Source organism: Ambystoma mexicanum, chromosome 3q (assembly GCF_040938575.1).
Source record: "Ambystoma mexicanum isolate Mex_15411 chromosome 3q, UKY_AmexF1_1, whole genome shotgun sequence".
Taxonomy (NCBI): Eukaryota; Metazoa; Chordata; class Amphibia; order Caudata; family Ambystomatidae; genus Ambystoma; species Ambystoma mexicanum.
Genome location: NC_090926.1, coordinates 866,305,984 through 866,329,449, shown reverse-complemented (window position 1 = coordinate 866,329,449; position 23,466 = coordinate 866,305,984). Strand labels below are relative to the sequence as shown.

At 51.3% G+C, this 23,466-nt stretch overlaps 1 protein-coding gene across 1 annotated transcript in view; it reads right to left on the bottom strand.

Moving 5' to 3' along the window:
* The window catches only part of SUZ12 (SUZ12 polycomb repressive complex 2 subunit), a 1,189,145-nt gene that overhangs the window by 210,805 nt on the left and 954,874 nt on the right, over positions 1 to 23,466 (bottom strand). The window contains exon 14 of the mRNA XM_069654958.1: positions 3,370 to 3,568. Within this exon, the coding sequence (XP_069511059.1) occupies positions 3,370 to 3,568 (199 nt within the window). The remainder of the gene's footprint in view (positions 1 to 3,369; positions 3,569 to 23,466) is intronic.

The following is a 23,466-nucleotide window of genomic DNA, read 5'->3' as shown; positions in this document are numbered from 1 at the left end:
TCGAAGGTTTCCTTGCTGTCTGGATAATACGCATATTATCCGTGGACACGTTGAAACTTTCTAAGGATTTGAACTCAGGCACCAGGCCGCCAAGCTGAATGATTGTGGGGAGGGGTGCCACGTCTGCTGATTGCTCTGATGAAGCAGGTGGGAAATCAGCGGAAGCCTGATCGGGGAGCACACTGACAGATGCTGAAGCTCCGAAAACCAGAATCTGGCTGGCCACCAAGGGGCTATGAACAGGAGAGAGCAATTTGTCGTGTTCCTAAGTTTGCATAGCGCCCGGCTAATCAGACGAAGAGGCGGAAAGGCATAGGCCCTCATGTTGTGCCACGAAATTTCGAGAGCATCCCCCAGGGAAGAAGCTCTGAGTGCGTTCCTGGAAGCATAAAGAGGAAGTTTCCTGTTTGACGACATTGCAAAGAGGTCCACTTCTGGAGTGCCCCAATGGCGAAAGATGTCAAAGGATCTCCGTGTTCAGTTCCCACTTGTAGCTTACCCGCTCGTCGGCTGAGAGAGTCTGCAGTCCCATTAAGATGGCCCGGAATGTGTACAGCCAGCAGCCAACACTGTGCTGAATGGCCCATTCCCATATCTGAATGGCTAGATCTACAAGGGGAGGTGACCTGGTACCCCCCTGCTTGTTCATGTAAAACATGGATACCGCATAGTCTGTGCGGATGCGGACCACTTTGTTCACAATAACTGGCTTGAAAGCTTTGAGTGCCAGGAAAATCTCCAGAAGCTCCAAATAATTTATGTGAAATTGTCTGTCCTGTGGCGACCATAGGTCAAAAACCTGAAGATGATCTAACATTGCACCCCACCCCAAAAGGGAGGAGTCCGTCGTAATGGTCGTTTGAGGGCAGAGCTCCTGAAAAGGAGCACCCACCGAGAAATTGATGGAAAATTACCAACATCGGAGATTGGTCATCATACAAGATGGAACCGGAATCATTTTGGTGTCCGGGTCCACTGCCTGAAGCCAGGAGCTCTGAAGAGCCATCTGCGTGCGTCTCATCTTGAGACGCGCAAGGGGAAGAGCTAACACGCACAAGGCCCTGAGGCCTAAATGCCTCTGGGACTAACATGCTCTGACTGAATGAAAACCTGACATGTGGCCGACAGATCCGCCATGCTGTCCACAGTCAGGAACACTCTGCAGTCGATCGTGTTCCAACCGAAACCACCAGTCATAAGAAGGGCGGAACGGATTCACACTGTCCTGTGGACAAGGTTGTCCATCAAACATAAGGTTCCCAGCACCAGTCGTCGATAGCGTGGGTGTAAGGGAAGAATCCAAAATGGCGGCCTTAGATCACGCGGGTAGGGCCGCCATTTTGTTAACATCTGAGGAGAACTGCGTCACGTGTGGATGAGGCAGATATATAAACAGACTGGTCAGGAGACTTGATGGAAACTTTAGCATTGACACAAGGTTCCTCGGCAGAGCCGGTAATATGGGGCCTCAGATGTTTACTGGACATCTTGACGGGGGCCCCTGAATCAGCCTCCAAGAGAGGAACCTCGGCAAAGCCGGTAACAGAGGAGTTACGATCAGCGACCTCTCCCTGTGCCCCCTCAACAGAATATGTATCACCACGAGCGTGGGAATGTTGAGGAATCCACCTCACAGACAATACCTTAACCGGTCCCTCAGTCGGTACACACCTTAGCCTCAAAGAGAGGAACCTTGGAACGGAGTCCGGTCTGTATAGCTCCCCAGACAGGGGCCTCGAACCGTGGTTCGGTACAGAAAGCCTCAACGGAGGTTGAAGGGCGCACCCCAGTGTCTGCATGGGAAGCTCCAGACAAGGAGACCCCAGAGCGAACTCTGGTACCCAAAGCCTCAGCACGACTGGGCTGGTTATTAGTACCCGATTGGTGAACCTCGGATCGTAATATGGTGTCGGCAGTCACCTCGGAGAAAACCCTGGTACGCCTATTAGGCACCTCAGGGGAAACCCCCTGGTAGCAGAGCTCTGGAAGCCCTTCGCGGACCTGGAGGACCCCAGGATGGAGTCCCGCGGCCGGGGTGTCCTAAAAAGTAAGGAACTTAGCAAGAGTCTCTTTTCATTGATGAGTTGAAAACGCGGTGGAGGAACGCGCTCTAAGACCTCTTCCCACAGACAAAGATGACATTGAAGTGCCCGGACCGAAAGGGAGTCGCAGTAGAAACACGAGTCCCAATGGTGATCCGGTCCCAGTCACTCCAAACAGAAAGAATGGGGAAACGCCCTAGCGAAGCGACGTTCGCAAGAGGAACAAGAGAAATCCCAAACGATCCGGCATAGACTGAAGACTAGGCGACCGCAGAACTGGAGCAGGAGAGGACGACAACGGGAAAGAAGAAAAACGTCTTCCCGGTGATGCAAGTACATGCAGCCCGGACCGCGCGTAGAAAAGGACTGAAGGGCGATGCGAAGCTCAGGAGGGCGGGGTTACAGCCATGTGCTGTACCCAACGTAAAAAGAGGACGACACATTTTTCAATTTGATGCTTTTTACAAAAGTGGTGAAAAAGGACAGAAGGTCCCAAGTTGGTACTTGGGTGCCCATATTGTGCACCACCGAGGCTATGGATATAGCCTGCAGCACCAACAAATACACAATAGTTGGTAGCACATGTCCACTGCCAAAAGCAATAACTAGGTGATTGTCTATGTAACTAAAAAGTCACACGAGTAGAGAGAAGGGGGATAACTAGGTATCCCTTTGGCACTCCACTGAGACTATAGAGTTTAGGGAGAGCTGTTAAGTATCTCTCTACCCCTGAGAACTGCAGTCACTTGGGGATATTAAGAAAATAACCTTAAAGGAGAATCCTGTGGGTCCCCAGCAAAACCGCCCATAGGGAGCTGTGTGCTACAGTAGGAAAACACAGGTGCCTTTAAGAGCTATGGAGCAGCCAGACACCATAGTATAGGTAGAATACCAAGAACAGAGTTCCAAAAGATAGAGCCTAAAATAATTATTAAGTGGAAAAAGGCTCCACTCAATTAGGATTTAAAGCAAAAGTTCCAGAGGTCCAGCAAAAAGTGCTGGGGGTCTCACTAGGAGAGTGAATGATGCATAATAATGATACATCTCCCTAACACTTAGAAAATGTCATCAACAAACCTCATCAAACTACATAAGTTTAAATCATTAAGGCTGATCAAGAAATGTTTCACTGGATAGCTACATCTTTATAGCTCTTATAATAATAACATAGAAAATTATATTTCATATTTTCATTAAAAAATTGTAAATCATCTTCAAGACCAATCCCAAATTCAGTGGTTTTCATTTCACTTCATATGAGGAATTTTGTGAAGGGTATGTTGCCCTTATTAGTAAAGCATCTTTATTTGTACAAGTTAATAATTACCGTTATGGTTTTCTCTCTAAGCCATTCAGGATCTTTTTCATCTTCACTGTCCACTTCCATTTCCTGTGGTCGAAGGGGAAGGCAGGTGTCACTATGAAAATACAATCGATTGTGCCCACTACTGTATGTCCGCTGCTGCTCCACTTCTCCATCTTCTGACTCACGAAATTCTGTCATACTGGCTTTAGTGCGCTTTGGCCTACACATAGATAAAGAAAAGACTAAGCTTTCTCTTTGGAATATTTACCTTAAGGTGAAGAGGTTCCACCAAAGAAATAAGCTTTTATTTTAAAAAGTACACTTAACGATTAACAAAACAATAGACTATGCATTCCTTTTTGTGCATAAATTAAAGTTACTCACCGTAGTGACTAGAGTACTCATAGTTCATAGTCCCCTTTTCTCAAACCTTGTGGGCGTCCCCCAAAACGGGGACGGTACAATAACGATTGGCAGCAAAAAATTGAGCGTACTCTTTAAATTTATTTATAGCGCGTGGGGGCGAGGCTTCAAGCATGAGAACGCCCTGCCGAGGCCCGTCCACCGGTGCCACACCTCAGTCCCCTTCGAACACATCGGACGCTTAGATACCTGGCTACTCTTGGCCAGTGTCGAAAATGGCCGTGCCACGAAGTCTTTCGGTCTGTTCTTTGGCCATTTTGTCCGTTTGCCTTCCCCCAGGTTGAGACCCCCAGGTATTCCTTATTTGGGCATGCAGCCTCCCGTGAAACCACATTCGTGGGCTCCTGCATGTCACTTGTGCTAGTGCCCAGGAAGAGGGTTGGGACTGTCTGGTCCCAAACCACACTACGGGAGCTAGTAATTATAAGTTAACCCACCATAGTGACTAACATACATACTCATAGTCCTTAGTCCCCTTTCCTCCATACTGCATGGGCGTCCCTTCCTTTGGACGGGACACAACCTTTTTCGCCAGAAAAAACCTTCTTCCCCTTTAAATTTAGAGGCGCGCGCGGGTGCGGCCCAGGGAGCATGCGCTGCCCTGACTCCGCCGCCACACCTCAGTCCCCATCGAAGCGTCGACAATATTTAACATTGCCTAATGACACCAGTTCTCTGAGGGGGGGGGGGGGGGCGAGGATGGTGGGACGTATGGAGGAAAGGGGACCAAGGATTAAGAGTATATTAATCACTACAGTGAGTAACTTGTAATTACTCTTACGTCTCTTGTCCCCTTTCCTCCATACTGCATGGGCGATTACAACTGAGTGTAGCCCTAGGGTGGGGAGGAGACCCTCCTTAAGCAAATGGGTTTCTAAGAACCGCCTGTCCGAAAGCCGAATCTGATCAAGAGCCGGTATCCAAACAGTAGTGCTTGGAGAAAGCAGAAGGGGTGGCCCCATGTGGCCGCCCTGTTTATGACTTGCCAGGGGACAAGCCGCTAGAATGCGATGGCCGTCGCCTTGGCTCTTGTTAGGGAGAATTCTCTTATAAGGCTAATTTCCCAAACCTAGTGAGTCCCCCAGCAGCTTTGCTGGATTTTTGGGGTTTGTTTTTTTCTCCTGCTAAGAGTGAGACTCTTTTCCTCCCGCTCTTAGGCATGATTTGAGGTATGTCTTTGACTTTGTATGTGCTTATGGGCTAAGGGGTCTTTTACTCCATAGGGTATCATCTGTTTTTCATGGTTGTTACACAGCACCCTCAGTGCAGTAACACAGGGGTGTCATAGTGACCCCCAAACATAGACTCCATACCCTGGGACTGACTACTGTCTCCCAGGGCATGTAAAGTCACCATTGACTTTACTAGTCCAAAATTGTGAACAGAACCAGCACAAACCATCATAGTGTGGAAGTACTGGAAGGGGTTAATTAGATTGCCCCTGGGTCTGTTTTCAAGGGGGCACTGTGCAGTCCCCCCCTTGTCGAGTTTCTGGCTGGTGGCAGTGGTTACCACGCAAAATATTCCACCGGAATATTTCCTATGGGATTTTCCCATTGATTTTAAACGCACCACTTTTTGGTGCAATGTTAAAGATACCGCCGGTTTATTTATTTAATATTAAATCAACGGTTGGGTCTTTTTGCCAGAACTCTTTTCTAAAATGGCGTTTGTGTCCGTCTCTGTAACTCTAACCAAGGTCGAGTCCTTTGTTCCACTATTTTGGCGGGCTTCTCCACAGAAGCCCTCCAAATGGTGCCACTCTGTCTGGGTTCCACACGATGTGTGGGGAGGGGAATTGGCACCCTGGACTGCGTTGCCTTAGCAACCCAAGTCGCACTCTATTCTTATTGGCCCAGTGGTGAGCCGCCCGGCTCACCACTTAGCATGTGTGAGTGACAGCTAGGCTGTTGAATGGGGGTTTTTCTGCATAAAAGCAGGGCTTTTGGGACTGGAACTTCAGAAGTCGCCACAGGACCTAAGAATCCGAAGAGGGAAGAAGCTGAGCCATCTGCAACGACGACACCACCGGTGGAGCCCTGCTGCAACGAACTCACCACTTTCCCCAACGACAAGAGAAGATCTTCTGCTGGACGAGTCTTCTTCCTTTGAGCTGATGGGATCAACCAGTTCACCCCTTTCGCCTTCCAAAGACGTCTCTTGGTCGAATCGCCCGTGCCAAGCACCCCGGCGGCCAGATAGCCAAGCTTCATCACTTTGACCGCAAATAAAAGGAACGCACCTTTTAGCCGACGAACTCCGCGGCTGGTTTCATCCCTGTGCAGTGCAACGACTCCACGTTTCCTCCTCGACGAGATCCTCGAAACAACGAACTGCAACCACTGCCAGGAACAACTGCCACCGCTGGAGCTTCCTCTCTCTTTAAGGTACTGTGTTCTGCCTGGCCTCCCTTTCCACGGATTGCTAAAGGGGACCCTTACATCCTTGGCTTTCCAACTGGGTTGGCCCCAGACCTTCTAACTTTACTTCTTGAATCACCCCAACATCTTTTGAACATTCTGCAAAGACTTTTAGTGCATTGTAAACTGTGTGATCTTGGGCACATTTCGCTTTGCTCCATTTAAAGTGGGCCTGGCCTATGAACTTTGGCTCTACAGTGTATACTGCCTTTACTACCTTGCTTTGAACTTATAAAAGTGTTGGGAACTGTTTTATTTTTTATGCCCTGCCTTTTTCTCTCCCTTTAACTTAACTATTGGAGTGCCATCTAGGTTACGCGCTCACATCTGTTTTAACAAATAGGGGTGTTTTAACTCTGACTTCTCTAATAGTTATCAAGAGAGGTGTTTATACTTTACCTGACTGTTTTAACTTGCTTTTGATTTGGAGTGCTAGTGTATTGCCTAAAGTGTGTTTTAAATAAATAATGATATACTTTTGATACAAAGCTCTGGTCAGTGTTTGTGTGTCTGTGTTTTTAGCCCTATTGTGTATACTCTATATACTGCCCCACTCTTCTTGAGAGAGGTCTGACTGCTCAGCTACAGCTACCAGGTAAATCTGGGTGGTGCAGACTGCTACCAATTGGGTTTACTGCTTATTCCTGTAGTCTTAATCTTCTTGCAGTGTTCCCCAAGGGAACTGCACAGGATTCTGCTTAACAGCTCTGACCACGTGGGCATGCATGTTGGCAAGCAGTGGCTAATGCTGTCCCTCTTAAAATTCTTTGATGGCCCGATACCCCTGTCTTGGCCTGATACCCGGTCTTGATCCGCCAAAAGTGACAAACAGTGCGCCAACTTGCGGAAGACCTTGGTCCTATCCAAGTAGAATTTCAGGACACGCCCGACATCGAGGCAGTGCAGAACTCTGTGCCTCGTCTGTAGGCACAGCAAAAAACGTAGGCAGCACTATATCCTCGTTCAGATGGAATGCGGAAGGCACCTTCTGTAGGAATGCTGGGTGTGTCTGCAGGATAACCTTATCCTTGTGAAACGTAGTATAGGGCTCTGAGGCGACCAGCGCCTGGATTTCGCCGATTTTGCAAGCTGAGGTGAGGCCGACTAGCAAGGCCGTATTAATGGTGACCAGCCTGATGTTCGCGGACGCCATTGGCTCAAATGGTTTGTGGGTTAGGGCTCCCAGCACTATGTTAAGGCCTCTTGATGGGCTGGTAGAGTCTGGCGAGTCCCGTCAAATGCTTCTTGGCAATCGGGTTGGAAGAGGAGAAGAGCTCTTGTGCTGAGTTTCTGTAGGCCCCAATGGCTGTCAAGTACGTGCAGCAAGTGTCCACCTGCACGCCCGAATGGGCAAGGTGCGCCGAGAAGGAGAGCACATCGTCCAATGTACATGCAAGGGGGTTAATATCCTTGGAAGCTGCCCATTGGCAGAACCTGGTCCACTTGCCTCTTATACTGGGTCCTGGTAGCTTTGCTCCTAGCCCCCTGTATGATTTCTAGATTAGCCTGGGAAAGGCTGAGGTACCCTAGCGTGATGTGCTCAGGAACCATGCTGTGAGGGCCTGTTTCTGTGGCGCGGGTGGATGACCTTGCCCCCTGCTGCTTCAGAAGATGTGCTGGGCTCATTGGGAGGCAAATTGGTGGTCTCCCGAGAGGCTGAGTAGCTCCGAGAACCATGGCCTGGCTGGCCACCATGGAGCTACTAGGATGACGCTGAGGTGGCGAGACTCATGCCGTTCCACTGAATCTGAAGTGCAACGCCCAGGGAGCTGGGGCCCTGTCCCTGCCAGGTGGCGAACTGTTGGCACTTCCCGTTGTCCCAGGTGGAAAAGAGGTCCACTTGAAGGTTACCCCACCTTCTGAAGATCTTCTGCAGGATTGCCACTCGTAATTGTCCACTGTCTGCTGAGCCTGTCAGCCTCCAGGTTGGACTCCCCCGGAAGGTGGACAGCCGTGAGGTAGATGTTCTCCAGGGCCCATTCCCACATGCTGACCGCCAGCCTGCAGAGCAGAGGGGACCTGGTACCTCGCTGCTTGTTGACATAGAACATGCTGGTTGAGTTGTATGTCTGAATGAGGACGACCCTGCCCTTGGATAACCGAAGGAAGGCTCCGAGAGCTAGCCAGATGGCCTTCAGTTCCAGCCAATTGAGATGGCACTCCTGCTCCAGGTGCCATGGATGCAGTGGTTGTCCAGGGAGGCCCCCTATCCCTCGAGAGAGGAGTCCGTAGTGATGGTGACCTGCGGGGTAGGCTGCTTGAAAGATTTGCCCGTCAGGTTGCAGTCCCTGGACCACCATGCAAGGTCCGGGTGCAGAGACGTTGATCATCTCTGCCTGAGAAACCCGCTCCTTGTTCAATGATGCTGCAAAGTGCAGCTGTATCCTCCTCATCCCGAGTCTCACCCGGGGGACGGCCAGTATGACCGCTGCCATGAGACCCAGGAGGTGTTGGCATCACCAGGCCGATGTCACTTCTCTGCTGAGGAAGTGCGCCATGGCCCTCTTGATGGCTGTGATCTTGTCCGCCGAAGGAAAAACACTCAGAGCACAGTGTCCCAGAGGAGTCCCAAGAAGGTTAGACTCTGCATGGGCTGCAGCTGCGATATCTTGAGATTGATCGAAAAGCCCGATCAAGCAGTGTGTTCATAAGGAGCGTGGGAAGTGCGGTGCCCCGCTTCCGGAGATGAAGCACTGACGTGCCACTCGTCGAGGTACGGGTATATGTGGGGGCCCTGCACCTTGAGGAGGTCCGCCACTGTACTCATTAGCCTGGTAAAGACCCTGGGGCCGAGTTGAGGCCGAAGGGTAGCACCTTGTATTGGAAATGGTAGCCCGTGATCCTGAATCGTCGAAAAGAAAGATGAGGCTGCTTAATTGTGCCGTGTAAGTTTGCGTCCTTCAGATCCAGGGAGCACATCCAGTCTCCCCTGCACAATGTCTCTGCTATTAAGGCTGGCAGAATCATCTTGAATTTTTGTAGAGTTTGGGAGAGGTTGAGTGTGGAAAGGTCCAGCACAACTCTCAAGCCCGCCTGGTTCTTCTTCTGAATGGCGAAAATCTTGGAGTAGAAGCCCAAGCCTCGCTGGGAGGCTGGGACTTCCTCCACTGCCTGGCTCTCGACGAGTGACCGGATCCCTGCCAAAAGAGTTGCTGTCCCAATCTGTGGGACAGGAGGGGAAAAGGAGAGGCTGGGTAGGCAGTACCCCGCGGATACTTCAGTGACGATCCAGGGGTCCGCGAAATTCTGGCTCCAGAAGTGGGCACGGAGAGCAAGCCTGCCCCCCCACTGGAGACACGTGGACCCAGAGGGGCACGTCATGCCTTCTTTCCCTCTGAGGCTGTTGCGTAGGAGGTGGACTGGAAAAAGCCCTTGGCCCCCTCCCATTTTGTTGTTTGTGCCGATGTTGGGTCGGCAAGCAGTCCGGTTGCCTGGACTTCCGCTCTTGGAAGCCGCAGAAACCTCTGTATGTATGCCCCTTGTCCGAGCGCTGTTGTGACTGGGTGTACGCTTTGGGCGTGGTCTTTGTAAGGATGGATAAAGATTTTTCCATGTGTGAGTGTTTTTTCTTTTTATCCAGCTCCTCGTCTGTAGTGGAGTGGAAGAGGTCAGCCCCTTCGAACGGCAGGTCTAAGATGTGTTCCTGGACATCCGGGTTGAAATTTGTAGCACAGAGCCAGGCTGTTCTTCTCATGTCCATCACAATGCAGATGGCCCGGCCAGAGGTGTTAATGTGGGCCACGGTGGTCGTTGCCACCATCTTGGCCTCTGCCAGTCCCGCCTTGGATCATGATCCCCGTAAGCTTCCAAGATCTTCTGCTCCTTGCATAGCAGAGCCGCGGAGGAGGCGGCCGAGGACGACTGATGCTTGGAGTATAGTGATGTCGCAGCGATCACTGAGGAGTGTGGCTGAGGGTGGGCCGATAGCAAGAGTGTATCCCCCTCCATCTGCCTGTACTTGGCGTCCAGAAGTCGATTGACAGGCTGGACCGAGTGGCGCTTGAGCCAGCCCTTTTTGGCCAAGGCAACGACGTCCTTACCGGGATCCCCGTTCTCACTGCAGGATGTAGCATGAGGACTTTGGCAAGGACCCCCTCCGATGGTTGCTGGACCTCTGGTTGAGGAAGGCCCAAGTACTCTGCCAGCCCTGCAAGACGTACGTTGAAGGCCTTGGCCGACGACGGTGTGTAGGGGTCGTCGTCCTCATCTGTGTCCACCTGGGGGTCCGGTGGAGGGGTGCTGTGAGCCGAAGGCTGAGGTGTGGAGAACAGAGCCGGAGGCTGGTACCGAACCGCCAGCTGTATCCGTTGGAGTGCCGGCGGAGGCTGTACAGGGGCACCTGTACTGGAACCTGCTCAGCTAGAGCATGTCCCTGAGGATGACCCCTATCAGAGGAGATTTCATAAGCCTGAGGAACCTTTCGAAGAATCTGTCCTCTCAGACCGGCGGGGTGGTAGGTGATATTGACGGGTAGCGGGCAGCTGCTGGAGCTGTTGCGTGCCCTGCCCATACGGAAGCAGGGGGAACTTGCCCTGCGCAGAAGAAGGATAGGCTGTAGGCCACATACCTGGTTGACACCAGTCCCACCTTGACACTCGTTCCTCCACCTGCTCCCTTCCTTGGCGCGGCATCAGTGCCTTTTATGTCTGGCACGGCGGCCATCTTGTCGAGCTGCCTTCCACGTGCCTGGGTCGTGTTGCTTGGCTCACTGGGCCCAGCCTCGTCCAGGACTCTGGAGTGTGGATCACGAGGCCTATCCTGCTCTTCATGCTGAGGCCTGGGAGGTGTATTGCCCTCGGCAGATCTGCCGGTAGCACTGCGTATGGGCACCCCCCCTGACATATTGGTGGTACTAGGGCGTGGCCCCTCTGATAAAGACCCGGTAAAAGAACCTTACGGTCTCTCAGCACCGTCACCTGTAGGATCCACAGACCCCCCCCAGCCCGCCAGCCGATTTAACCTCGGTACTCATGCTGGTATGAGAACCTGAGCGGTTGCTCACACGTGGGCGCATACCTGGAAAGGAGTCTCCCTTGTGGGGTGCGATGGAAAAGAGTGGCCCTACCTTGGGCCTGGATCGATGATTCACCAAGTCCTTTAGGTCCTCTGGAAGAGCTCCCTCCACCTGGCTAGACTGTTCTACAGAGACCTCAAGGAAAGCGCCTTGCATGCGGTACAAACTTGCCAGCCGTGGTCTGGGCCAAGGCAATATAGGCAGAGGGCGTGGGGGTCTGAAAGAGCCTGTTGCAGGAGGGACACCTGCTAAACCCTGTAGAAGTCGACATGCGCCGGGGAGGAGCGGGACGCCGGAGGACCGAGTACCTGAATGATAAAAAAGACAAAAAGACAAAGGAAGTATCCGCATGTGGAATTACATGGCCGAAGCCAAACCCAGGAGTGCTGGTGAATTAGGCCCGTTTCCATTGACACGGAAAAGGGGACTGAGGTGTGGCGCCGGAAGGCAGAGTCAAGGCAGCGCATGCTCCCAGAGCCACACCCCTGCGCGCCTCTAAATTTAGTGGGGAAGAAGGTTTTTTCTGGTGAAAAAGTTTCCATCTCCCGTCCCTAGGAAGGGACGCCCATGCAGTATGGAGGAAAGGGGACGGGACGCAAGAGTATGTCTGTTATGCCTGAATGACTGGAACCACCGTAGGCTGGGATTGGCTCATGCCTGGTGCAAATGCAAGAGAGAAGATCTTCCATTGACTAGCCCAGATTTGAGCGCAAAACTAATATTGGATAAGAGAAGGTGCTCTGCATCCATTCCAGGTCAATCAACTAAAGTACACACCGAACTACAGTAGGAACCAAGTATCCTGAAATGCAAGAGCAGACCCGTGGAACCGCCAGAGACACGCAGGACGGTTTGGCACCCTGAACCCGTCGTAGTCGTCCCGTTGGACCTCTGCCTCTCCATCGAACCAAGGCGGACTGCTAGCACTTCGACCCTTTGGAGTAGTGGGACTAACTACTCTCGGCACATCCTGCTTATCCTTGCAAAGAGCCTCTTTGGACGTGTTCCTGGGCCATTCAGCGAACCGACCAGCTCGAACCCGTGGTATCGTATAGGAGTGCCATCGTCCCAAGTTGAGAATCAAGACTTTGGGAATCACTTACCTGTGGGTCCAGAGCCCTCTCCTGCCAAAAGTTGTCTTAGCTCCGCTGGGTCGCTGTGGCGACGGCTACTGTAGGTTCCTTGCAGACCTGCCCCATGTGCCCTGAGATGTGCTGCATTGGAACAGTCTTCCTTTCTTTGCAATCACAGAAAAAACTGTTGTCCCGCAACAGACTATTGTCCCATCCCGCTGAGAGTCGGAGCGACGTGTAACTGCAGGGGTTAAACCTACAAGCGACCTGGACTAGACTGAAAGTTTGGCCCGGACTGTGACAAGGGTCAGTGAGTACTTGCATCACTTATCGCTGGGCACTTGGCACAGCCATTTGTTTTTACGCACGAGAATCCTTGAAAAGATACTCACCTTAGCTGGCCTAGGCTGCGCGGCTCAGCTATCCCTTAACTCTGAAAGTTGCTCTGCCCTATTCTTCTTCACCTCCACCCCCTTTCTGAACTGTTACAGCACCCGGAAGAGGACCGGTTTTCGCTCTTACGCAGGACCCCACGTTAACACACTGCTGTACTTTTGAGCACAAGTCTCCCCACTTCGTAGGGGCTGAACTGCATAAGCTAGGGATTGACTTTGAATTATTGCCTAATGTGATAAAGTTTACTTACCTCTTCAGTTATAGGTCGTTGTTGTCTTCCTCCCCTTAGCCGCATTAGGCGAAACACATTTGAATATATGTTACATAGTGTAAGGCATGTGTGGTAACTTCATTGTTACTGTGGTTAGTGTTTAGTTATAAAGGCCTATAAAAAAATGTATTTTTGATATACACTTGTCCAAGAGTATTCTGTGGAGTTTTACTGTGTTCTCTCATTGTGGGAACCCGATCACTCAACGCGGTCGTGACCGCCCGTCAAGCTACCGTAGATTAGTCTGGTTTGTACAGAAGGCTCCCCTCTTCCACCAAACTAGGGTGGCCTCCTAAACCTCTACCCATCAGAGTTTAGAAATCCATTTTAACACTTACTAGCAGTTGAAGGTGGGTGGGACGTATGGAGGAACGGGGACTAGGCGTACTCTAGTCACTACAGTGAGTAACTTTAGTTACTCATCCGTCCCCTTTCCTCCATCCTTGTGGGTGATTCGACCCAACAAGAACAGAGTGGAGCTGTGATAACCTGCCTCAAATCTAGGACAAAGCAAAAAGGTTCTTTGGACCTGCCTGACCAAACTCTGCATTGCAACTGGAGCTGGTGTCCAGTGAGTAGTGCTTACAGAAGGGCAACAGTGTATGTAGCAGCCATGCCGATGACATCCCAAGTTGCATGTCTCTGAAACGCAACGACTGTGGCTTTGGCACCGACAGCATGGGCATGAATCACCTCAGGAACAGGTTTGCCTATGGCCGTGTACGCCTCTGAGATGGCCTGAACCATCCGATGGACGATGGAAGCCTGAGAGCCGAAAGAGCCCTGAAAGTCATGAACAATGGTTCAGACTTCCATAAGGATTTTGTCAGAGAGATGAAACTAGATTACCCTCTTGAGGTTCAAGGAATGTAGGGCCCTGTATGCCTCAGACTGTGGGTTCAGGAAGAACACCGGCAGGCAGATCTCTTGATTTAGATGAAATGGAGAGACCACCTTGGGCAAGAAGTTTGGGTGAATGGGCAAGATGAAGTTGTGGTTGTGAAAGTGGTGAAAGGTATGCATGAGGACAACGCCTAGAGCTAGCTAACACTGCGTGCAGAGGTGAGTACCACCAGTAAAACTGTCTTTAGTGTCACCAAGCGGATGTCCATAGAGGCCATCGGCTTGAATGGCCTGCGCTGCAAAGATGCAAGAACCACACTGAGATCCCAGACCAGAAGCTGCCTACGTACTTGCGGAAAAAAGCCTAGACGACCCCTTAAGGTCGGCCTTAACCACTGGGTTGGCCGCAGAAAACAGATGCTCAGGTGAATTCTTATAAGTCCCAATGGCTGCCAAATAAGTGCAGCATATATCCACCTGAACTCTAGACTGAGCCATGTGTGCTGAAAAAGCCAGTACGTCATCCACAGGACAGGTGGCAGGGTCTAGACCCTTGTCACGAGCCCAATGGCAGAACCTAGTCTATTTACTCTTATATTGGGACCGAGTCGAGGGCCTCCTGAATGACGTCCCAGTTGTCATCCAAAAATTGAGCATGCTGAAGCCTCAGTTGGTCAGGAACCAAGCTGCCAGCACCAGCTTGGCCGGGTCTGGATGTTCCACCACACCGCCCTGCTGCGTCAGGAATACCCTGTTTGGGATCGTAAGGTGGACAGGACCCTGGGAGCACAACTGCAGCAGATCGGAAAACCAGTGTCTCGAAGGCCAATGGAAAGCAATCAGGATGAGGCTGCAACCCACCAAAGCCCGAAACTTTCGGAAGGTGCGCTGGAGCAGCAGGGTGGCCAGGAACACAACACCTGTGGCCGTGCCAACAGATATGGAAGGCATCTCCCAGAGACCCTGACCCCATCCTGCCCATGGAGGAAGCTGGGGGCACTTCGATTCAGCAGGAAATCCAGGCCAGCGAACCCCCCAACGCTAGAACAGGGGCAACAAGGAGTCAATGTGGAATTCCCACTCGTAGGTGTTGAACCCCAGGCGGGTCAGCTGATCTGCTTCTGCATTGCTGTCCCATGGGAGGTGGACTGCTGAAATCTAAATGTCCTCCACCAGGGCCCATTCCTAGATCGATACCTTCTCCACGCAGAGGGTGTGGGTGAAGGGTGCCTCTGTGCTCAACGGGCAGATCCAGGATCCGTTCCTGCACGCAAGAAGAAAACATTGTGGTATGCAGCCACGTCGTCCTTATCTCGACCCCAAGGCAAAGCCCTCTGCTGGCTGTTTCGATGTAGGAGACTGAAGACTCCATGAGGGCCTGCGCAACGGCCTGGGCATCTACCAGATGGCCTTGAAGGACGCCTGCTTGTCCAAAGGGAGATTGGGCAGAAATTCCCTGAGCTTGCGCCAGAACTTCTGGCTAGCCGCGGCCAAGAGGGCATCTGCATTGGCTTGCAGCAGACGCAGTCCTGAGATGGAATAACAGCGCTTTCCCAAATACTCTAGAACTTTGTCCTCCTTGGAGAAGCAACTGGAGGCGCCTCCCGTGGAGGAAAACAATGAAGACGATGGTTTAGAATACAAGGAGGCCACAGCCACCACTGAGCAATGCGGCTGGGAGGCAAGGAGGATTGGCTCCCCGTCCGTCAGCCTAAACCTGCTGCCCAACTCCTTGTTCATGTGGGCATTGGCCCTCGGCTTCTCACAGACCTTTCGCCCGACCTAAAGAACATCCTTCTGGAGGGATGCCAGACAGGATCGGGGTGCACTTCCCAAGACCTCTGCTAGCACTCCCGACCCCCAAGAACTCTGCCAGGCCATGAAGGCAGTCATGAAAGGCCTTAACTGATACCAGGGGTTCATCATCCTGGGCACAATTTTTCCTCATGCCCCCACCAGCCCCTTTCTCAGACCGATGGGAATCCAGGCCCTGGGACCTGTAGCGTCCCCCCTCCAGTCCACCCCAGGTCCGGAGACCGAGATAGGTCCAACGGCTGTTGAGGGGGAGGCTTGGTGGTACAGGAGGTGGAGGGGTCAGAACAACCGGTAGGGCCTGGACTGGCACTGGTACCGGCATCGCTGGAGGAATGGGAGGAATACTGAGGAGGAACCACCGGGACGGCACCACCTACAGGATGACCTCCTTCACAATGTCTTTCAGGAGCCCTTCATCTGAAGTGAACGCATGAAGAGAAAGCGCTCAAAGAAGCAGTCCTCGTAAGACGCGGGCTCTCTAGGGGCAGGGCCCTCCAAGGTGCTGGGCTTCCGCTCCTGGTCAAAGCGATGAGGCACCTGGAGCATGCAGCCGTAAGGGTGTGATAGGTAGATATATCCCTGAAGAGACCAGAAGCCTGCATCATAGGATTCAGAGTCACTTCCAGAGGGAAAATCCCATTTGATGGACAAATCCTGCAAAGCCCATTTGATGGACAAAAGCACTGGCAGGCCCTGAGCTGGACCCAAGACTGCCGTCAGTCGGCAGTCTACGGCACGTGCCTCTCTGCCATTTTGAAAACTTGTGCTACGCCCTGGGCGGGAGGGCGCAGAGACCCTGAGCCAAGAGAGACCTCAGATACGGGAGTATACAACTTCAGTCTTGCACATGAAGTAGTAGCACTGACCTCTTGAGGTCCCTCTGGTAGGCGCCGAGCCCTCAGTCGCATGAACTCAGAGCGAGCTCCGGTAGGCTGGACACCCTCGGCACCTGTGCTGGTAACCTTGCTGGATAGTGCTGAGGACAGACTCTTGCAGGTGGTACCTGAGGATCCCTTACTCCCCCACCCCAGCCCCCTGGGGTAGAAGGAGAGGACCAACTTGATCGCCCTTCGAGGACAGCCTGGTAGCGGCCCTGAGCCCCCTCAGCATGGGAGCCAATAGCCGGGACCGCCTCGGGTCTGTCTCCTGAACACCCAGAAGCACCCCTGGGCTAGTCAGCTTAAGAGCCAGTAGCCTTAGAGGCCTTGGGCATGCTAGAACCTGAATTTGGGGAACCCCGATCCGTGGGAACTCCGGGGAAGGAGTTGCTGCGCTGAGCAGCCGTGCTCAACAGAGGGCCTACTTTGTCTTGACAAGAGGTCCTGAGACGAAGCCCTTAAGGTGTTGTGGAGAAGTGTGGAAGATCTCCCTCACTGCGACAACAGATTCTTCAATGCTGTGTGACCGAGAGCGATGCACACTGAACATGCGTCCAAGCGGTGGTTGGGTCCTAAAACACTGAAGACAGAGTTCATGGAGGTCTGGGAATGAGCAGCTGCATGAGGCTCATCTCGTAAATCCTCCTGTGGCCGACATGCTCCAGGGGAGTCGAGCCACCGGTGGGAAGTTAAAGAAGATTGAAAAAAAAAACAGAATGGGAACAAGCAGAAAGCTAAACAATTTGCAGCTCTGGCTGCTAGGTGTTAGGCAGAATCCTCTGCAGTACCCTTAGGGAACACTACAGACAATTAAGACCACAAGTGACAGTATATTTTCACCTTTGGTACAAGCCTGTACTACGCAGTAAAGTGGTAGCGATGGCTGAGCAGCCAGACTTATCTCGAGAGCAAATGAGCAGTGATAGGAATTACACAAGGACTACAATCACTGTAACACAAACAAACACAGACTCAAGGTTTCTGGTTAAAAAATATAAGTACATTTATTTTTAAACCATCTGTTCATAAAACACTTCACTTCTATTAAACAAAACCGCACACGACCAATTCCTTTGGTTCAGGTCCATTCAAGATAAGTACATTAGGATTTGACAGACCGGTGTTATGAATCAAAAGACATTACCGGGGGATAAGCAGCACTCACTTTTTGACAGTAATGACAGTTCGGTCTTACGAAAGAAAAGCATACCCGCGGGAAGAATTATAACCGTAGTCAAACACATTCAGCACATTGAATTAAAACCAGGGAATAGTGGATAAAAATCATAGGCAATACTTTTGCCAAGGCACTAGAATCGGAGTACGTGTTCTAAGAGACAGATGAAGTCAATAGGCCTGCGCCAGTGTCAAAGGGAGCAGGGCTCTGTTGTCAAGGATCACACTATTAGAACAGTTCGAGATTAACGTTGCCAGGAGTACTGGATATTGTCAAAGTGAGGCAAAAGTTATACGAGGGAAGGAAGAAATGACAAGCCTTCGGCAAGGAAAAGGGTTCACCCCGATTCCTCCAGGTCGGACGGAGAGAACGACCAAATGAACACAATACCTTTTTTCGAATGAAGAATGCTGGTTCTACAGCAGTTGTTCCCGGTAGTTCCTGCAGACTCACGGTTCCTAGAGCTTCAGTCGTGGGGACAAGAAGGAAGACGTCTGGAGCGATCTGCACTACCCAGGGATGAGGCCAGCAGCAGCAAAGCAAGGGTGAATAAAAGGTGTGCTCCTTTAAAACAGGAGAGGGTTCTTCTGATGGCTATCCGGACCACTACAGCTTTGTGCAGCTATTTTGACCCAGAAGGGGATTCTCTGGCTGTAGAAGGTGAGCTTGTTGATCCCACCAGGCTCAAGGTAAGAAGACTCCTGACTGGATCTTCTCTGTCGTTGAAGGGTAGATAGCTCAGAACTGCAGCAGGGCTTCACCGGGACCCGGGAGTTGCAGCAGCCGTCTTCTTCTCTGCTTCTCTTCGGTTCTTGCAGTTCCAGTGGTGACTGACTTCCAGCCCAAGAGTCCTGCCTTTTATGCCAAAATCCCCCATTCACACAGCCTGGCTGCCAATCACTCAGCAGGGGGGTTGTCCAGCCCAGACAACCACCTCAGCCAATGGACACAAAGTGCGACTTGTGTCTTCAAGGAGACCCTGTGCAGGGGGTTACGAAACCCCTCCTTCACATTCAGCCCACCTAGACACCCAGACGCCAAAGGAGGGCTTCTTCGCAGAAGCCCGCCAAAGGACGGCGAACAAAGAAGGAAAACCTGGTTTGGCGCGAAAATTAAAACACAAGAAGGATGTTAACAAAAAGACATGGCGACTAAACCCGACCGGAGCCTAAATAAAATGTATTTGGTCAAGCTGGTTTATGTTTGTGGCTAATACAATAGCCCAACACAGTACCACGTTTATATACTATAATCGCAGTAGAAACGTTAGGGTAGATACCACTGCCACCAGCCAAGTCTTAGTGTTAAAGGAGCGAAACAAGGCTCCAGGAGGTACAGACAAAAAAGGGGTCAACGTTAACCCTTTCCAATACTCCATGTAAGATGGGGTGTACTGGGTCTGTAGTTTAAGTGACTATATGGCAACTTTACCTGTTTCTGGGTGACCGTAGTCAGCCCCAGAAAAATGGAGTCAGTGGGAAGTCTCAGACAACCCTGTGTCACTGCACTGAAGGTGCTTTGTAACATACACAAAAGGTTGGGCTCATAGAGTGGTGCGGCTCCAGAGCCCAAGATCACACAAAAAGTAGAAATACACATGGGAAAACGCATGTAAGACTGGGAAAAAGGTTCACACTCTTACCAGGTGGAAAGAATAAACCCCAGAAAATCCAGCAAAGCTGCTGAGGGACTCACTAGGTAAAGGAATTTAGCCATACATGAGAATTCTCCCTAACACCAGGTAAGACACCGTCTGTGCGGAAAAAAGGGACTGTCGTGAGGCGCCAGAGGGCGGGTTGTTCCCATGCCCGAGGCCACATCCCATACTAAATTTAAAGGGGAAGCTCAATTTTTCGCTGCCAAAAGTTCTGGTACCGTCCCCATTTTGGGAGATGCCCACAAGGATGGAGGAGACAGGACACATGAGTAAATGGTACTAATGGTTATAGTTTTGAGGTTAGAAATGTACTTCTTAATCCAAAAGCTAGCACATTGATTGTCCTTCAAAAACAGAGAAATATGTTACTCGTAGTGACTAACGTATTCCTAGTACATAGTCCACACTCCTGCATACTGTATGGGCGTCCCTCGCTAGGGACGAGAAACTGAAAACTTTTCACCAGAAAAACGTGTTTTCCCCTTTAAATTCAGATGGGGGCTCGGCCCTGGGAGCATGGGCTCCGCCCACCGGCAACACTGCTCAAGTCCCCTTTGACGCGTCTACAAATATCATAATTGCTTAATGACACAGGTTTATTAAGGTGGAGGATGGTGCGACATAAGGGGACTATGGACTAAGAGTATGTTAGTCACTACAATGAGTAATATATAATTACTCCCACATCCCGAACCCTTTGCTCCAAATTGTATGGGCGATTACAACTGAATGCAGCCCTGGGGAGGAGAGTTGTCCCTCTAAGAAAATAAGTTCTTCAGAACAGCCTGGCCAAATGCTGCGCAAGATCTGGCACTAGCATCCAAGCAGTAGTGTTTGCAAAAGGCTTATGGGGAAGCCCAAGAAGCTGCCTTGCTGATCGTCTGCCATGGAACGTGTCTCTGGTAGGCCACAGCCAGGGCATTGGCATGCATGTTTGCTGGCAAAGTCATGTGCTGCCCTCATACGCCTCCTTGATGGCCATCACCGTCCATCTTGCTATTGAAGCCTTGGATGCTTGACAGCCCGGTTTTGACCCGCCAAAAGTGATGAACAAGGCATCCGATTTACGGAAGCTCTGTCCTGTCCAGGTAAAATCTTACAGCAAGTCTGACTTCCAGACAGTGCAACACTTTGTGCATTATCCTTTGGATCCGCAAAGTATGCAGGAAGTACTACCTCCTTCTTAACATGAAAGGATGACACAACCTTAGGGAGAAATGAAGGGTGTGTCCAAAGCACCACACTGTCCCAGTGAAATGTGGTGTACGGCTCTGAGGCCACCAACGCCTGTATCTCACTGATCCTGCGTGCCGATGTAAGGCCAACCAGAAGAGCAGTCTTTATAGTAACCAGCCAGATAACGTGCCAACACCATGGGCTCAAAAGGCTTGTGGGCAAGGGCGCCCACCACCGCGTTAAGGTCCCAGACTGGATGAAGGCACTTGACAGGGGATACATTTGAGTCAGGCCCGCCAAGTGCTTTTTGACCACAGGATTGGAGGAGGAATAAAATACTATTGCCAGAGTTTTTGTAGGCTCCTATAGATGCCAGATACGCATGAGAGGTGTCTACCTGCAGCCCCGGAGTGAGCCAGATGCGCCGACAAAGATAACACATTGTCCAGTGAGCATGCCAGAAGATCTATCTTGTTTACCTTGGCCCAGTGACAGAACCTGGTTCATTTGCTTCTGTACAGACTCCTTGTGGCGCTGATTCTGGTCCCCCTGAATTACAAACAGGTTGTCCTGTGACGGGTGCATATGTTTCAGGGTGACTTGTTCAGGAACAACGAAGCAGGGTGAACCACTGTGCCTCCCTGGTGGGATAGTAGGGGGGAATGGACCCACCAGGAAGGGGGACCGGAGGCTGATCCGACAGTTGGAGGAGGTCTGAGAACCAGGATCTGGCTGGCCACCAAGACGCTATCAAGATGAGCCGAATCCTCCGATTCCTTTACCTTCCAGATGACCATGTGAATCAACGGAGTGAGGGGGAAAAGCATATGCGCTCATGTCATTTCATTGAATCTGACGCATTCCCCCTGAGAGCCCATGCCTCGACTCATCCAGGATGCAAACTGGTGGCATCTCCTGGTGACAAATGGGTCCAACTGCGGGTGTCCCCACCTGATGGAGATCTCTCCCAGAACATCCTCATTCATCTGCCACTCATAGTTGTCGACCCCCAACCTGCTGTGTGTCCGTCTCTAAGTTGGATTCCCCCGGGAGGTAAGTTGCCTATCGGTAAATGTTGTTCGCCAGAGCCCACTTACATATATCGATAGACAGCCTGCAGAGAGAAGGGTACCTAGTACCTCCCTGCTTGTTGAGGTAATCGATGCATGTAAAGCTGTCTGAATAAAAACAGACTCGTCGACATTGGGGAGTAACGCTTTGAGAGTCAGTCAGATGGCCATCATCTCGATCCAGTTGATGTGTTCCAGTTTGTCCTGCTGTGACCACACTCCATGTACAAGGTGGTTGTCCAGGGTAGCGCCCCATCCCTCTAGGGACTTGTCTGGTCTGTGGTAATGTTGAGCTACGGGGGCGGCTGCCTGAACAGCCTTCCTACTAACAGGTTGGTGCCTGCCCTCCACCACCACGAGAGGTCCTGGTGAAAGTGTTGTGGTATGCTGACTGGCGCTGACTGACAGCCTGTCTCCTGTTTCCAGGAGGCTGAGAAATTAAGCTGCAGCCTCCTCATTCTGTGCCTTGTGAGTGGCACTGCCAGGAGGCAAGCTGCCATTGTGCCAAGCAGGTGCAGGTACCACCACACTGGGGTTACTGGTCTGCTGAGAAAATGCCCTGTGGCCTTCTTGATTGCCTTGATCTCGTTGTCAAGGGGAAGATCTTCTCTACCCTCATACCCAAATTAGCCCCGGGAATATCATGGACATCGTGGGAAGCAACTGGGACTGCTTGAGGTTGACGAAGAACCCAAAATCGTATAGCATGTGCAGAAGTGCGCCAGCTGTGCGCTAGACTCCATCGGGTGCATCTGCTCAGACGAAGCAGTCGTCGAGGTATGGATAAATGTGGTGGCCCTCCGCCCGGAGCAGTGTTGCCACTGCATTCATTAACCGTATAAAGACCCTCCGAGCTGAAATGAGGGGAAAAGGAAGAATCTTGTATTGGCAATGACAGCCCATGATCCTCAACCGGAGGAAGGAACGATGGGGATCCCAAATCGTGACGTCCAAGTATGCATTTTTCAGATCCAGGGAGCACATCCAGGCTTCCCCACAGTGTCTCCGCGATGAAAGCTGGAGTACCCATCTTGAACTTTTGAAGGGAAAGGTTCAAGGAAGAAAGGTCAAGTACACCTCTCAGGACCGCCTGGTTCTTTTTTTTTGTATGGCGAAGACAAGGGAAGAGAAGCCCATGCCTCGTCGTGAGCCGTTAGGCAGGGAATCCTCGGTGAAATAGAGCAGTTTAAATTAAACTGAAATTTCAGTGAGTCACTTTAGTGCTCTATCTTTGTCGTTTTGGGTCATACTGCCCACAGCCAATAGGGAATACTCCCTTAACTCCTCCTCAATCGGCTATCTTCAGATTTGAAAAGCCATGTGGGACAGAGGGAGGGTTGCATGTGATGCTTTGAAAGATACCAGTGCTGCAGAACAGGAGTTACAGGTAAGTAACTTGTTCCTTCTCCAGCATTGGATCTTTCATAGATTCACATGCTGTGAATAGATTACAAAGCAGTAACAACAATAACCAAAACAAAAGGGTGGAGGACCTTCCCGTATCATTTACCACAGGAGACTTACCAACCTTATGCGAACAAGTTTCGCAGAACTGCCTGGCCGACTCTAGACTCCTCTGTGGAATCCCTATGGACGCAGTAGAATCTGGTGAATGTGTACACCGATCTCCAGGTAGCTGCGCGGCAGATGTCTGGCAGCGGTATGCCGGAGAGAAAAGCAGTGGTCGCATCTACTGCCCTAGAGGAATGCAGCCGGGGTCTGCCCAGGAGCGGTCGGTCTGTCTGCCTCCCTGCTGGTGGCAGAATGAGATGCAGGCTGCAATCCATCTCACAATTAAGATTTGAAGACAGCCTTGCCTGGACCTGTAGGTTCAAATGTGACAAACAGTTGATCCGTTATACGCAATGACTGTGTGGGCCACATAGTACTTGAGAGCACGCACCA